Genomic DNA, 13,373 nt, shown 5'->3' on the forward strand with positions numbered 1-13,373 from the left:
ATTTCTGCAAGTCATATATATAAATATGTATATATATATATATATATATATATATATATATATATATATATATATATATATATATATATATATATATATATATATACATATATATATATATATTCATTTATATACATATTCCCAAACTGTTTCTGCACCAACTCTGAGCTTATTTTTGACAGTGCGGAAAGAACAGCAGTGGGATATATGAATGGTTTGATTCACAGGCCGATGCTGAGATGAGCTGCAGGTCCTCTAGGAGGAGAGAGAGTTCCTAATTTTCACATTTCTTCATTCAGATAATGCCAGTGGTGGATATAAGTCACAAACTCACATGCCTAGATGACAACTTTCCATTTGGACTAATTTTGTGGGGAATGTGCTAAACATATTGACCCCTGCGACCAATAATTACCTCTGGAGAGAGTGCAACTGCTTGCACAACACCGTCATTTGGTGGGACTAGATACTGTAGCCATCATGAATAAAACCTGAGGAAAATTAATGATGATAATAATCTGCAGATAATTATACATTCTTAAAATTAAGTAACCTGTTATCTTGACTGCTGCATCATTATTCTCAAACACATACTTGTCTGAGCCAGGTGCTCATCCTTTCCTCCTGACATTCACACATACTCACTTATCCTCACATAGAGTCAGGAGCAGGCATGCCCCTGCCCCCTAGATTATATCTATAGTGGCAGGTCAAGTACAAACAATGAACCTGCTTATCATGCTTTCAACATTTGATGTTGATGAAAACTATATATATATATATGTGTGTGTGTGTGTGTGTGTGTGTGTGTGTGTGTGTGTGTGTGTGTGTGTGTGTATATATATGTATATGTTTATATCTTTTATCAATTTTTGTCAATCACGGAATATCCCCCAAAGTAATCAATGCCCTCTGAATAAAAATGATTTTATCCCATAAAAAAATAACTTTTGCTTTATGTTGCTCTTTTCTTTTCATCCATTTCTTTTTATATTTTATTTTACTTTATATATTTGAATATGTATTACTTTGTATTTCTCTTTTTTCTTGGATTGTAAAACACTTCTGATTCATAAAAGTGCTGTATAAATAAACTTTACTTATTTGTTTTCTTTTTTTCTTCTTTAATTACATCACATACTAAAAAAGTTTGTACTGAAATATCAAACTTTTTTTTTTAGAAAAGCAGTTCAAAACATGGACATATGTGGCATATTGGCTATGTTCACATCACAGTCCTTCACAGTTTTTGTGTTGATGGTTAACATTCATGTTTGTAAGCGACATGTATCAGGCTCTAGTGTCCTAAACACATGCACACATTTAACTGAAATGTGAGCTATACACGTACAAGAATAACAACAATAACAATTTGTGTTCAGGATTATGTGTTATGGAGGTCAGCAGACAATACAGATGATGAGAATGAGAATGAAAAGGCGACATCCCTTTTTTTACTGGGCTGTGAGTTGCTAACACTGATTGATGACAACAGGCGAGATGTGTATACACAGAGAAGTGAGATGTTAAGAAAAGACACATAAATTCCGATCTGACCTTTATGACGGCGGTCGCATAACCATGTATGAATCAGATCTAGGACCACATTTACAAGTGGCCCAAAAACTGATTTGTAAAAGTAAAAAAATGATCGGAGTCACTTGGAGGCAAAACAAATCTGATTTGGGTCACTTCAGTATGTAATGTCAATTAAGTCATTACTACTGACGTGAGATCTATCTGCTTTCTACACCATGCACCCACTAACAGAGGAAGTGGATATAGCTGTCATTCTGCTGCGATGACATGATTTGCCCACTCTGCTGTCTCTGATCCTTATATCCAATATTTGAGCAGATGTTAATATGTAGACACTTTGCACTCTGGGACACATGCAGGACAGGAAATCCCCCTGTCTGTAAACAGGCCACAGTGGCTGATAAGTGTACAAACTTATACTCACCAACTAGCTTTTTGAAACAAATATAATCTGCAAAAGACGGCCACTTGCCAGAGGGGCTGCTAAAGAACTAAAGCTTATCAGTCAGGCTCAGTTCTCCATATGTAATTATGATGGACATGGTTCATATTCATTATTGATTCATGTACTCTGAATATATATTCAGAATCACAATTCATTGTATATTTGGCTGGATTAAACTGAACCTAACAAGCAAAGTAAGACAGTACAAAAAAGTGATAAAGGTGGGCAGACAGCAAGAGGAAGAAATCTGTTAGCAGTTAAATGACCTGCAAAACTCATTAAGGCTCCTTCTGTTGTGTGTTTCAGTATTAAACTGTCGTTGCAAAAGGATAAGATATGAATCTCAAGCAAGAAAAAAATTTAAACATAGTAAAATAACACTGTTGGTCCAGCAAGTGATGGGTATCCTCATCGGAAATGACTTTGAGATGAGGAAATCAATAACAGAAGTTTTTTTGACATTGTATCCATCCTCACCCACGCATGGAATGTGCTTTCTTGCTGAATTCAAAAGGTGTGGTGTTTTCCATGGCCCCTGCATACCACCCTCAAAATACTTGCCATTTGATAGGTACTGCACCTATGCGCAAGGCCTGGAAGCGCATGCACCTTTGGTGGACAACATGGGGTAATTGAGCCTTCAGTTGAAGACCTCAGCAATCTTGAAAAGGGGTTCAGTGAATATCCTTGAGGAGCCTGTTCTGTGCTGTATCCATTATACAGCTGTTTATACCAAGATGTAATGATTAGTAAAGTGGTTTACAAGATGGATTGCTGCCTGTTTCCCAAAATGCAAATATTTCCCCTGAATCCATCAATAACTCAAAGCAAAACCAGTGCAGGACTGATAAAAACAGCCTGCTGATTTAACTATATTTAATACCGACACAAGACATTTTGAATATCATGAATACATGAATACTTATGAAAACTGATTTTATTTGATTAACCACAGATGTGTGTACTTTAGCAACATATGTGATTTCTAATTGACGTAACCATTTCCACCATAAACAACAGGCTTTATATAATGAGTATGCATTTAACCCAGGTTGTTTCCCATTCATTTATTTCTCCTTTTATGGCTTGCTTTTTAGTTGTCAGACAAATAACCATTCATCAGATTTGCGTCTCACATGCAATATTTTGCTTACCAAAAAATCTTTATAATCAATTGTGAATTTTCCAACCTAAGCTTATTTGTATGCAGCTTAGTGAAGCAGCGGCTGAGAAGTGAAGATATGAAAAATGAATGTCCTTGAGTATCGAGACTGCTATACATTCCACAAGAGGGCTGTTCAATTGATCTTGATCAGGCCCAATTATTTTTTCCATCTAAAGTATAAAACTTTGGCACAAAAGTCAGTGACATTTTCTTTAGTTGTGACGTGGAATATGTAATCAAAAACATCAATCTATACTGAGAGGAATTCAACCAACAGCACTAATAATTCACACTCAGCATGTCAGCTCAGCAACAGGTGTAGGCTGCCCAAAAATGTGGCTGAAATCTTCAATGGTGCAACACTGCTCTCTAGTGTTCATATACTGCACCACCTGAATGATCTGCAGAGTGCATGACTTTTTACCCAGTTCATTTGGCAAAGGCACTCCAGCCACCGCCAAAGCTCAGCAAATATAATTGCATGTTTTGACTGAATTAGTATTCCCCCAAAACATCAAGAGACAATAATTATATAGAATGACCTGATAACATTCGGAAATATGCAGTGGTGGAAATAAACTATTGACTCAAGGACTGATCTTAGGATAAAGCTGGCATTATTCTTTATTTTGCTGCTAGCAAAACCAGTCAATGCTTTGATTTCCCTACCTTCCCATTGGCTCCAATGAAATGTCACTGAGGTCATCATGACATCTTTAAAAAAAGGTCACTCATTATAAAATGTTTTTGTACGTCTAAATCATTTCTTTGACCAGCTGGGCGCTGTGTTCAGAAAATGTTACCAAAAAAGCAGTAAAAAGTGCATTTTATTGGGGGGGGGGGGGGGGGGGGAAACTATTTTTAGCAGTGGATTAGAGATGTATTTTTAATTGCAGGATGAGTGTGTGTGTTGAATCAAAAATAAATTACTGCCCACATTCACAGTACTGAAGTATCATGTCAACCACAGCAATACACACAGCAGTGTGGCTAACTGATGCTCTTTTTACATTTTTGGACGACACTTAATAGAGGAAGGAACCAGCTCAATCAAGCTTTCATTACACACTTGTTTTTCATGAGATTTGTTGACGATTAAAAAAACATCACCAGACTTATCTTTAAAGTACAATTTTGATTATTTCATGAGGTACTTCTACTTTAGTTTGAGTATCTGTATTTAATGCTACTTAATAATTCAACTTCAATGCATTTCAGAAGCAAATGTGTGATTTCTGATCAGTTTGTCCAAAAATATGATAGTTGAGATAAGATAAATTCTATTAAGTAGTTAAGATCTGGTCTATCTAGACCAGCTTCAGCTTTAATAACCACATAATACACTATATGTAACCATGTACACTCTGAAAGGGGTCAACTGACTGTACTGTTGATACTTTTTTGCTGTTTATATATTTCTGTGGTTTTAAATACACTTCATACACAAGCAAGGCAAAAGAAATAACACTTGCAAGATTATGAACAACAGTTTAATACAGAAGACGGATTTCCCCCAAATCAGGAAAAAAATAATAATTCCCCTTAACCCACAAAGCTGCTAACTGGAGAGATCTGATATGTCAACCACCGTGGGAATGAACATGAAGTTAACAAACAAGACATACATCTCAGCAGAGGCCTGTGACACTGTGGTCTAGATAGTCAATCGTCATGCTGCTGCTATGTTAGAGATGTCATCAGAGTTCAAAGCTACATTTGTACCTCACTCTCGGTTGCATCCTTCTGAATGTGAAACCACAGGAACAATTTTGTAAAAGGCATCAGTGTCAGATGCTCCACAATTTATCATCACAATACAAAGGATTATCATTAAAACACATGCCATTTTAACCTCTGATTCTCCATCAAGACCCTGTTTATACACTTCCACAAAGGCCCAAAATACATTTATACAGCATTAATTTTGATTTTTTTTTTCTTACTCTTTTTTTCTCCTTCATAAATTCAGAAACTGTACACTGATTATATAGTTGCTGAAACAAACATGGAAGGCGGATTGTTTGGGAGCATCTTCTTACAAGGCTATTTCTGGATTATCTGAAATGCAGTGACACAAAAAGCACACAGCACAGTAATATTCTTTCCCAAGCAATACTATTCCAGAAAATACAACAAAAATTGGCTGATTTCCACCAGCCTGTGGCAGATTAAAATGAAGATTACAAGAAAAAGAAGCTGTTGTTAAAAATGTTTTTTTGGTTAGTCTTCATTTTGCAATAATCATTATGAAAAACAAAAAGAGTTTTGACAATGAATTCATCAACTGCATAAACTGCAGCAATCAGCTCCAAACATGTTTTGAGCTTTAGCTGTGACTATTTTTACTCCAGGATTCTTCCACATTTTTCATTTCACCCTTCAGCTCAACATTAAAAATCAAAACATCAATTATCTGATTATCTTACAGCAGGGTCAACAACTACATCAAATGGGTTGTCATGTGTTCAAGGACGGAACAATTTCCCCCATACTTCTGGATACCATTTGTCCAATTTTGAACTTTTTTTTTTCAATTCATGTTAGCACAGGACCTTGCAATCTGGCATAGAGGTGCTAATGTAGAGCAGCAATAGACAGAGTCCAGCAGTTAAGATGATAATCTACAGAGAACAATTTGACTGCTGCCATTAAGTGTTTATTTCATCAACTTCTTCCCCTTTTTTTCCTCTGATCCTCAGTCACTTCCATTCACAGATCTAATAGGCACTTGAACTGCCTAATGTCCCACTGTAATCACCATGATATATTAAGCACACCTAGTTACACTAATGAGTTCATTACTTAAGACAATTACCACATTATCAAATACCTATTTGTCAACACACTCTCTTCACATAACACGTGCAGTATTACTTAGTAATAACAGTTTGAGGAAGTTGAAACACAATTTATTCAATATGCACTTCTATGCAGCAAGGTGTTCTGAAATCTAATTAGATTGTCTACTCTTTGAATTCTCTATTAGTCACTGCGTTCATAACAATGTCTATAACTGACATACAAAGAAGCCACAGTGACAAAGTGATTTTCCACATACTTTGCATCACAGCAGCAGGAACTGAAAACAACATTTAGTCATGTAGAACAAGTCCACTGTTTTAGATCTGTGAGTGGAAGGACATACAGCAGGGAAAAAACTTAATAAATAGCACTCTTGAAAACATTTTCCTCTCCGCTTATCTCCATTTCACTAAATCCCTTTGAGCTTAGAGGTCAGGGGTGTTAGCCTCATCATAGCTGGGGGGTTCTGCGGTCCTGGCTGAGGCACACAGGCTTGCGGATGTCATCTGTTATTGCCAAACTCATCAGATGACCACGTTTTAAACAATACAAAGTAGAAAAACAACTTGGTTCTAAAAACCACTGAACACACACACACACACACACGCATACACACACATACACACACATACACACATACACGCTTGCATCAAAATAAACATCTGCTCTCATGTGATAAGAGTTAGGCTGGCAACGATCACTGAGGTTGAATGTAGGAAGGCAGTGCATGGAAAAGGCAAACTGGCATCAGGGATTGATTAGGTGGGCCTGTTCTCTGACTGGGACTCGCTGTGGCTCACAGGGCCTTCTTGTTGACCAACTTGTGTTGGGGGGGACGGTGTGTAAGGAGGTGGGGCTTCGTTTACACTAATCGAGTCTCCTCCCTCAGAAATGAGAGGAGTGTGATATGAAGGACGAGGAGCGTCGGCCTCATCGCCATGGGCACACTCGCTGTATGGAGGGGGCTTCAGATCGTCCTCTGAAAGGAAAGGAGAAGACAGGTCAACCAGTCCCATCAACTTCCTTCAAATCAATACACATGAGAGTTCAAATAAAAGCTTCAACATAAAGAAAACTGTTGTTTTTTTAAAAAGGGGATATATATTTATAACATTTTCTGTTGTTTTTTTTACTGTTATAGTTTCAAATGTCTATATTAAACATAGACAAAGTTTCTAAAACTTGAGGTGAACAGCTTCAGCCTGCTCTGAATACTTTGTTTGCAAAGTTACCTCTACTTCCTCTGCTTGATCACATCAGTCTGTTAGTGCATGCTCACAAATGGCTGTCCGTTCCATAGCTTTTGTTGCTACGGTTGATCCTCAGGTTATGCGTGTGGTCCACTTACATATTTTGGATCGCATTCCAGCCCGAACATGTACGTAGTATTTGTGATGTGAAAAAAGATCTGATGTGATGGTGAAAATTAGGCTATGTAATATAGTGTAATACAATTTGTGGTGACATGTCACCATTTCACCCCCCCTATAACCACATACTGCTGTCAGACTGAACAGGCAATACAGATAAAATATGATAACAAATGCAAAAAAGAGCAGACTGAAACTCCGACTGAAAGATTCTATGACTGGAGTCGGTTAGCTTGCAACTCACAATGCCATGTTGAGAATCATGTGAGAGACACAGAAGGTGAGTGTAATGTGAGCACTATGCCCATCGCTGTTCTCGTTTAAATATTACTGTGAAGAAGGGAGAGCAGCGGAGCTATTAGGAATAGATATACAATTCTAAAAATGGATTGGGGTGATGTAGGGGAAACATGGAATAAAAAAAATTAAAAAGTAGACAAAATGTGACAGCTCCCCACAGTATCAGTAGTCTGTTGGGGGATGTGGGCTTTTCTCGGTTAAGAGAGTTAGACTACAGTTTCCTCTTACTAGCTTTGCTTCTGCCTTCACAGCCAAGAAGAAGGAAGAGGACGTAGCTAACTCTCGACCTTTACAGACACATATTATATGAAAAATTATTATTATGATTGAGGTATTTTGCTTTATAAAACAAAAGGAGTATTATGTTTGCATACATGTGAGACTAGTTTACCCCTCCTGTTGTGTTCAGGTCTAAAGATCTTGACCTGTTTAGTTTAGATGTGTGAAATTGAATACAATAAACAGTGTGATCTTTTTTTTTTTTTAAATGACTATTTAAAAAAAAGGTTACATCATTGTGTTATGGGGTCATATTTAACCTGATAGTAATTATTGTTTTTTTATGCAGAGAAATAGTAAATGTTGCTAAACCATCATGAATTTAAAAAAAACGCAATTAATAGTAATACAATCTTGTAATAAACAGTTTACTAATATTGTAATAGAAAGCATATTGACTAGAATTCAATTGTAGAGTGGCATGCAGCAAATATAACCCCATGCATACCTCTCCTACTTTTTCATTCACACACCCACACAGAAACACATACACATCTCCTGTCCCTCAGCTGCATAGTGGTATATAGGCTGTGGCTTTCTTGCACTTCATTTCTTACATCTCACCAAACACATTGTGCATTACACTCTTAGGTCACCTTTGGGGAATTACATTCATTTCCTAGAAACTTAACCTTAACCATAAGCTTAACCGCTGGCCCAAAAATCACCTGACCTGTGTGCTTTAAGTGAAGCAAACTGGATTAGTCAGGTGTATGCAAATCAGTGTTTGGTTCCTGTGTGGGTAAGAGTGAACCAGTCGTAACTTTAGGTGTACTTTACTGGATGTTGTAAACCACGAAAAAAATGTCTTTTATATTTCAACTGTGAGACAACACATAAATGTTTTGCAGCCAAGAGCTGTGACTTGCAGGAAGTTATGAATGAAGAAGTAGACGTGATCAGTTTGATGAACAAGGAAGCAGAGGACACCAGATATATTACTGAGTGGAAGTGTGTGAAAGTGCTACCTCCAGAGACTGCCTCATATGGTGGTGGCATGTCCAGGTTGGAGAAGGATGCAGCTGGTGGCAGGGCTGTGGAGGGCTCCTCTATCGAGAGGTCATCCTGGACACCATACCAACTTGGCCAGACAGAGGTTTGCTGCAGCGGGACAGAAACACGGATATAGTCAATGACACACACAGAAAAGCAGAAGCATACATAATCACACATGCATATACACTCATGCTTGCAGCAAAAAGAGGCAGTTGAAACAGTCAGAGATCAATGATGTAAAGCCAATTGCATAAATGTCAACACTAATACTAACTGGGCTGGTTTTACTGCACACATCTCTGGGGAAGACATTACTGCTGGTTATAATATTGAATTTCTGTGTCTGCTCCTCCAATGAGCCTTCCCTTAAACTCTTTGCTTCAGGCCTTGATTGACAAACACACCCCTAAATACGCTGAAGTGCAAACATCACTAAACAAACAGTAAGATGCTATTCTTGGAAGGGAGTAAGATTATGCGTGGTGATGAGGGCTGCCCTTCCTAAACTACTTCTGTGTTTAAACAAGTGTTTTTACTACATTGGCCAGCATGGCCTACTACTGACCAGCATGGACCCTTTCATCCAAAACCTGATGAACCATGTAAGTTCCCCATAAAGCCATTCACACAAAATGCAGGAGTGAGACGTCAGCCGGTGCATCACATAAACAGGCTGCTGCTGCTGAACATGTTACACCGGGTCATGACGCATGCAGTATTACTATAATTTCTATAATCTCTTTAAATAAATACAGAGCCTACATGACTAATATCACACACAAAAAAAGTGTTTAATCACCTGAATAGATCTGATGTTTTGGTTGCTATAAACGGCTAGTTAGGCCTCTGATCCCACCAACCTCTTCTACCTCAAAAAGCTCTTAAACTCTCAGCAAGCTAACTGCCAAAGTAACAGGAAAAAGGCAGCTGAAGTCATTGAGTAGGGAAGTCAGTGATGATAGACTAATGACCTTGCAGTCTGATGACTTAATTAATATAAAATCCGCATCCTGTTGTGGGCGTGATGTTGAGGGAAGAGGAAAGACACATTTCAGATAGACCAACTCAATCTGTTTAATGCACCAAGCCTACAGCAGTTTATAAAGTTACATTATTATTGTTAGATGTTTATGACAGCTCAAATTATGTCCTTGCACTCTTTCCAAAATAGGAAAAAAAAGCCTATTACTATGTTTTAAAGAAATGGTCCAAAAGCAATTACGATGAAATCTAATAATCTATAAACTATTCATCTCTTCCATTTCACACTCGAGGGCCTACATGCATCAAAGGTTTTTCCTTAAAGCTCTTCTGGGTACACTTTGTCTTTTCAGGTAACCGTGGATAAGATTATCTGAGAGGTTTAGTGAGTGATACTACATCAAGACCCCCCCCCCCCCCCCCCCCCCAAACTATATTTGATTCATTTAAACCTGGGACTCGAGTCGTCTTGGCGTCTGTACAGAAAACTTTCAGGGTGCTGGGTTATGGATGACCATGGGGCCTCCCTGCTGCACATTCCATTAAAATCTAAACTGGGAACATTATACACCAGAGACGGCAGAGGGAACAAAGGGAAGAGGTAAGCAGAGCAGGGAAAAAAAGGGAAAAGGAGAGAGGACAGGGATGCAGTAAAGGTGTGAGCAAACAGAGGAGTTACAAGACTCGAATATATCAGGAAGTAGAGTGTGAGGGAGAAAAGATGAGCTTAAGAAGTCGGTGGGAGGGCCTCAGATAAATCTGTGATTGTCGTCATTATGAGCAATGTGTCATTAAAAAAAATTTCCTGGACCAGTAGCCAATAAACATCTGATGTGGAATGACAACTGGAAAACTTAAGCTGGGCTGAACTCTCTCTCAAACCATGCAAACATTTCAGATAGCACACAGGATGTTAGAACTGGTCAAAAGGAAACCCAAGGCCAAAAGCCCAGGCACCTCTGTTTCAACTGCATCATTTACATTTTAAAAAAATTAAAAAAAACACACACTTGGGCATTTCCTGTTGCACAAATATTCCAAACAACGCTAAAAATATCGCAAGATGGGCCTCTTAGATGTGACGATTACAATGATGAAAAAAAGAGCAAAAGCTGGGGCAGTTTCAAGATTAAAAGGAAGTGTACATTTTATGCCAACTTCCACTTGAACTGAGTCAATTCTGAGAAGAATGTTTTCCTGCATTTGTCATCTACAAAGCCTCTTTTGGACTAAATCAGGATAAGTGGGCTATCGTTAAAAAATGAGTTAGAAAAATGTGCAAAAATCTGTTTTATATGATTCACGGAGCATATTTTGGGCAGGTTCTAAATCATGGAGATTGTTTCCAGGTGTTTTAAGAGTGGCAGGAAAGCATAAAGGCCCTGGGAGAAGCATGTACACGATGACGGTCTAAACCTGTGGCATAGCCTACAGAAAAAGACTCCATACAACCTGATGTTGAGTTAAGGAATTACTGTTCTTGAAGTATCACTGATGGCATTGACAAAAATAAAACCCCATTCAACTATCACTTGAAAGCAGCAATAAAAGAAGCCTGCACTCTTGAACAAACTTCAAAATATGAAAGAAAAGCAAGTGTTACATTAACAAAAAGTAAGAAGTGTTTAAAAGCTACAAAAAGGCTGTTTCAGTTGTCAAATGACTGTTAAAGAGCAGTAGACCGCACGCAGACTCATCAAAATTTCAAGCAAATGAAAAGGGGAAGGAGAGGCTAACCCATGTTTTAGTTTACACGTGAGAAAAAGATTGCTAAATTAAGATTTGGGTGAAATTACATAAAGGCTATCAAAAAAAAGCATTAGCATAAACATTTAGAGCAGATTTAGAAGAGAAATGGACACCTTTGTATTGCTTTTTATAAATCAGTCTAGTGTCTTGCTGTCTGCGTCTTTACTGATGATATTTGCACAAAAAGATCCCACATCTATCTGTGAAATTTCACAAACATGCTTAAAAAAAGGCTCCACTGAGACACTCAACATTACTAACTGAAGAGCTTGTCAAAGTGCACGTGCAGGCAAGCCAACAGCGAGCAACTAAAAATGCACATAAGCAAACAGTACGTCACTGAAAGGGAAATGCAGCGTGTCTTGTCTTTCTATTTGAAGTGAGAGTGACTGACTCTAAACCACATACCCACTCCAGAGAGCAAACAACTCCTCTGCAAAATTGTAACACATCAGTGACCTTATTTGGCTTTTTCTTACTCACTGCAACGTACTCAAGTCTCTCAGCCCACATGGAGCAATTCTATTTAATACCAAACCCCTTAAGCCCATGTATACTTTACCTCAGGCCTTAATAAAAACATACCCTTGAGGGGATGTGGATAATGTGCAACACAATGGTTTACACTTACACTTTGTCTCTCACACATCTGATGAAGGTAGGCCCTTCCTCCAACAATGACTATCTGAGCATTGCGTGGGTTGCTCAGGTACGCTGCCAGTTGCCTCTGTCTGGACCGGTACCAGCACACATAGAAGAATATCTTGATAATGATAAATATAATAACAACTCTGCAAAGCAGAAAGGAAACAAGATTAATTTGAAATGTGTGGGCAACTTTACACATAAGTTCCAAAGTCCAGCTCTGTTTCTACAAAATGCTGTGATTATCCAATTACACAAGTTATACTCACATGTACCAATACAGCTCCATTTTGTGAGATGTTGATCACTGATTAGAGGCTCTCATAGCTGAGGAACAACCCGGACACCTGGCCAAAAACACAACTTGTCATAAAAACAGAATTTCTGAACAAATTCTATTACCTCACCCTATTTACTCAGAAAAATAAGATACTTTACTTTTGTAAACCCAGAAGTTTAAAGCATCCAACATGCATTAGCTGGCTAAGTTAAGTTAAATGTTCAACCACTTTCAGTTAACTTAAAACAGATGTTAAGCACGATAGCTACTCCGCTGAGTGAGTGAGCTAGCAACCAAACTTTGCTTAAAAAAAGCAAACATAAGAAGAGGATGATGTACTTACTTTGTGGCGATCACTTTGACTTCTGCATTAGCTGGGAAGCTGTGCCATTTCCCCTTGTCGTTTTGGGGATGTGATGCGAGTAACAGAGCTCCAGGAACCAGCTGAGGCTACAGGCTAGTTTAGCTCGACTATCATATGACGTTAGCAGGCCACAACAATAACAACAGCCGCCTCTGTTTACCCACGCCGCCGAAAATAACTGCAGAAATTGACCTGCTTTCTTAACATGCCTTCTTGGTGGTATATACAAGGTAATTCCCTCTCTACCTACTCGGCAAGTTGTTCTGGAACTTAACACTGAAGAAGAAAAAAAACTAGTCCTGAGTTGTAGTTAGCATTAACTGGCTTGACCTAGCACATCCCTGTACGTTCAATGCTGCCTCGGATTTCACATTTCACAGTGGGCGGTGTTCATGTTGCCTTCCGTGCTTCCCGTAAGCTGCCCCCTCTCACCACAGACGTCAATTACGTAAGAAATA

General features: G+C 38.3%; 1 protein-coding gene across 1 annotated transcript; it reads right to left on the reverse strand.

Moving 5' to 3' along the window:
• Nucleotides 1–4,631: 4,631 nt before the first annotated feature.
• Nucleotides 4,632–13,286, reverse strand: si:dkey-118j18.2 (uncharacterized). Its single transcript, XM_062441708.1, has 5 exons — nt 12,895–13,286; nt 12,541–12,618; nt 12,258–12,417; nt 8,869–9,001; nt 4,632–6,930 (listed from the first exon to the last, which is right to left on the reverse strand). Exons 2-5 carry the CDS (start codon nt 12,558–12,560, stop codon nt 6,710–6,712), a joined length of 534 nt encoding a protein of 177 aa, XP_062297692.1. The 5' UTR covers nt 12,561–12,618; nt 12,895–13,286; the 3' UTR covers nt 4,632–6,709.
• Nucleotides 13,287–13,373: the final 87 nt, after the last annotated feature.

This window comes from Scomber scombrus, chromosome 20 (assembly GCF_963691925.1).
Source record: "Scomber scombrus chromosome 20, fScoSco1.1, whole genome shotgun sequence".
NCBI classification, from domain to species: Eukaryota; Metazoa; Chordata; class Actinopteri; order Scombriformes; family Scombridae; genus Scomber; species Scomber scombrus.

Coding starts and splice junctions, on each gene's coding strand:
- si:dkey-118j18.2 (XM_062441708.1), bottom strand. CDS start 12,560: ATGGAGCTGTATTGGTACAT. Junction 12,418..12,540: donor ATGGAGCTGTATTGGTACAT/GTGAGTATAACT, acceptor TCTGCTTTGCAG/AGTTGTTATTATATTTATCA. Junction 6,931..8,868: donor ATATGAGGCAGTCTCTGGAG/GTAGCACTTTCA, acceptor CTTTCCTTTCAG/AGGACGATCTGAAGCCCCCT.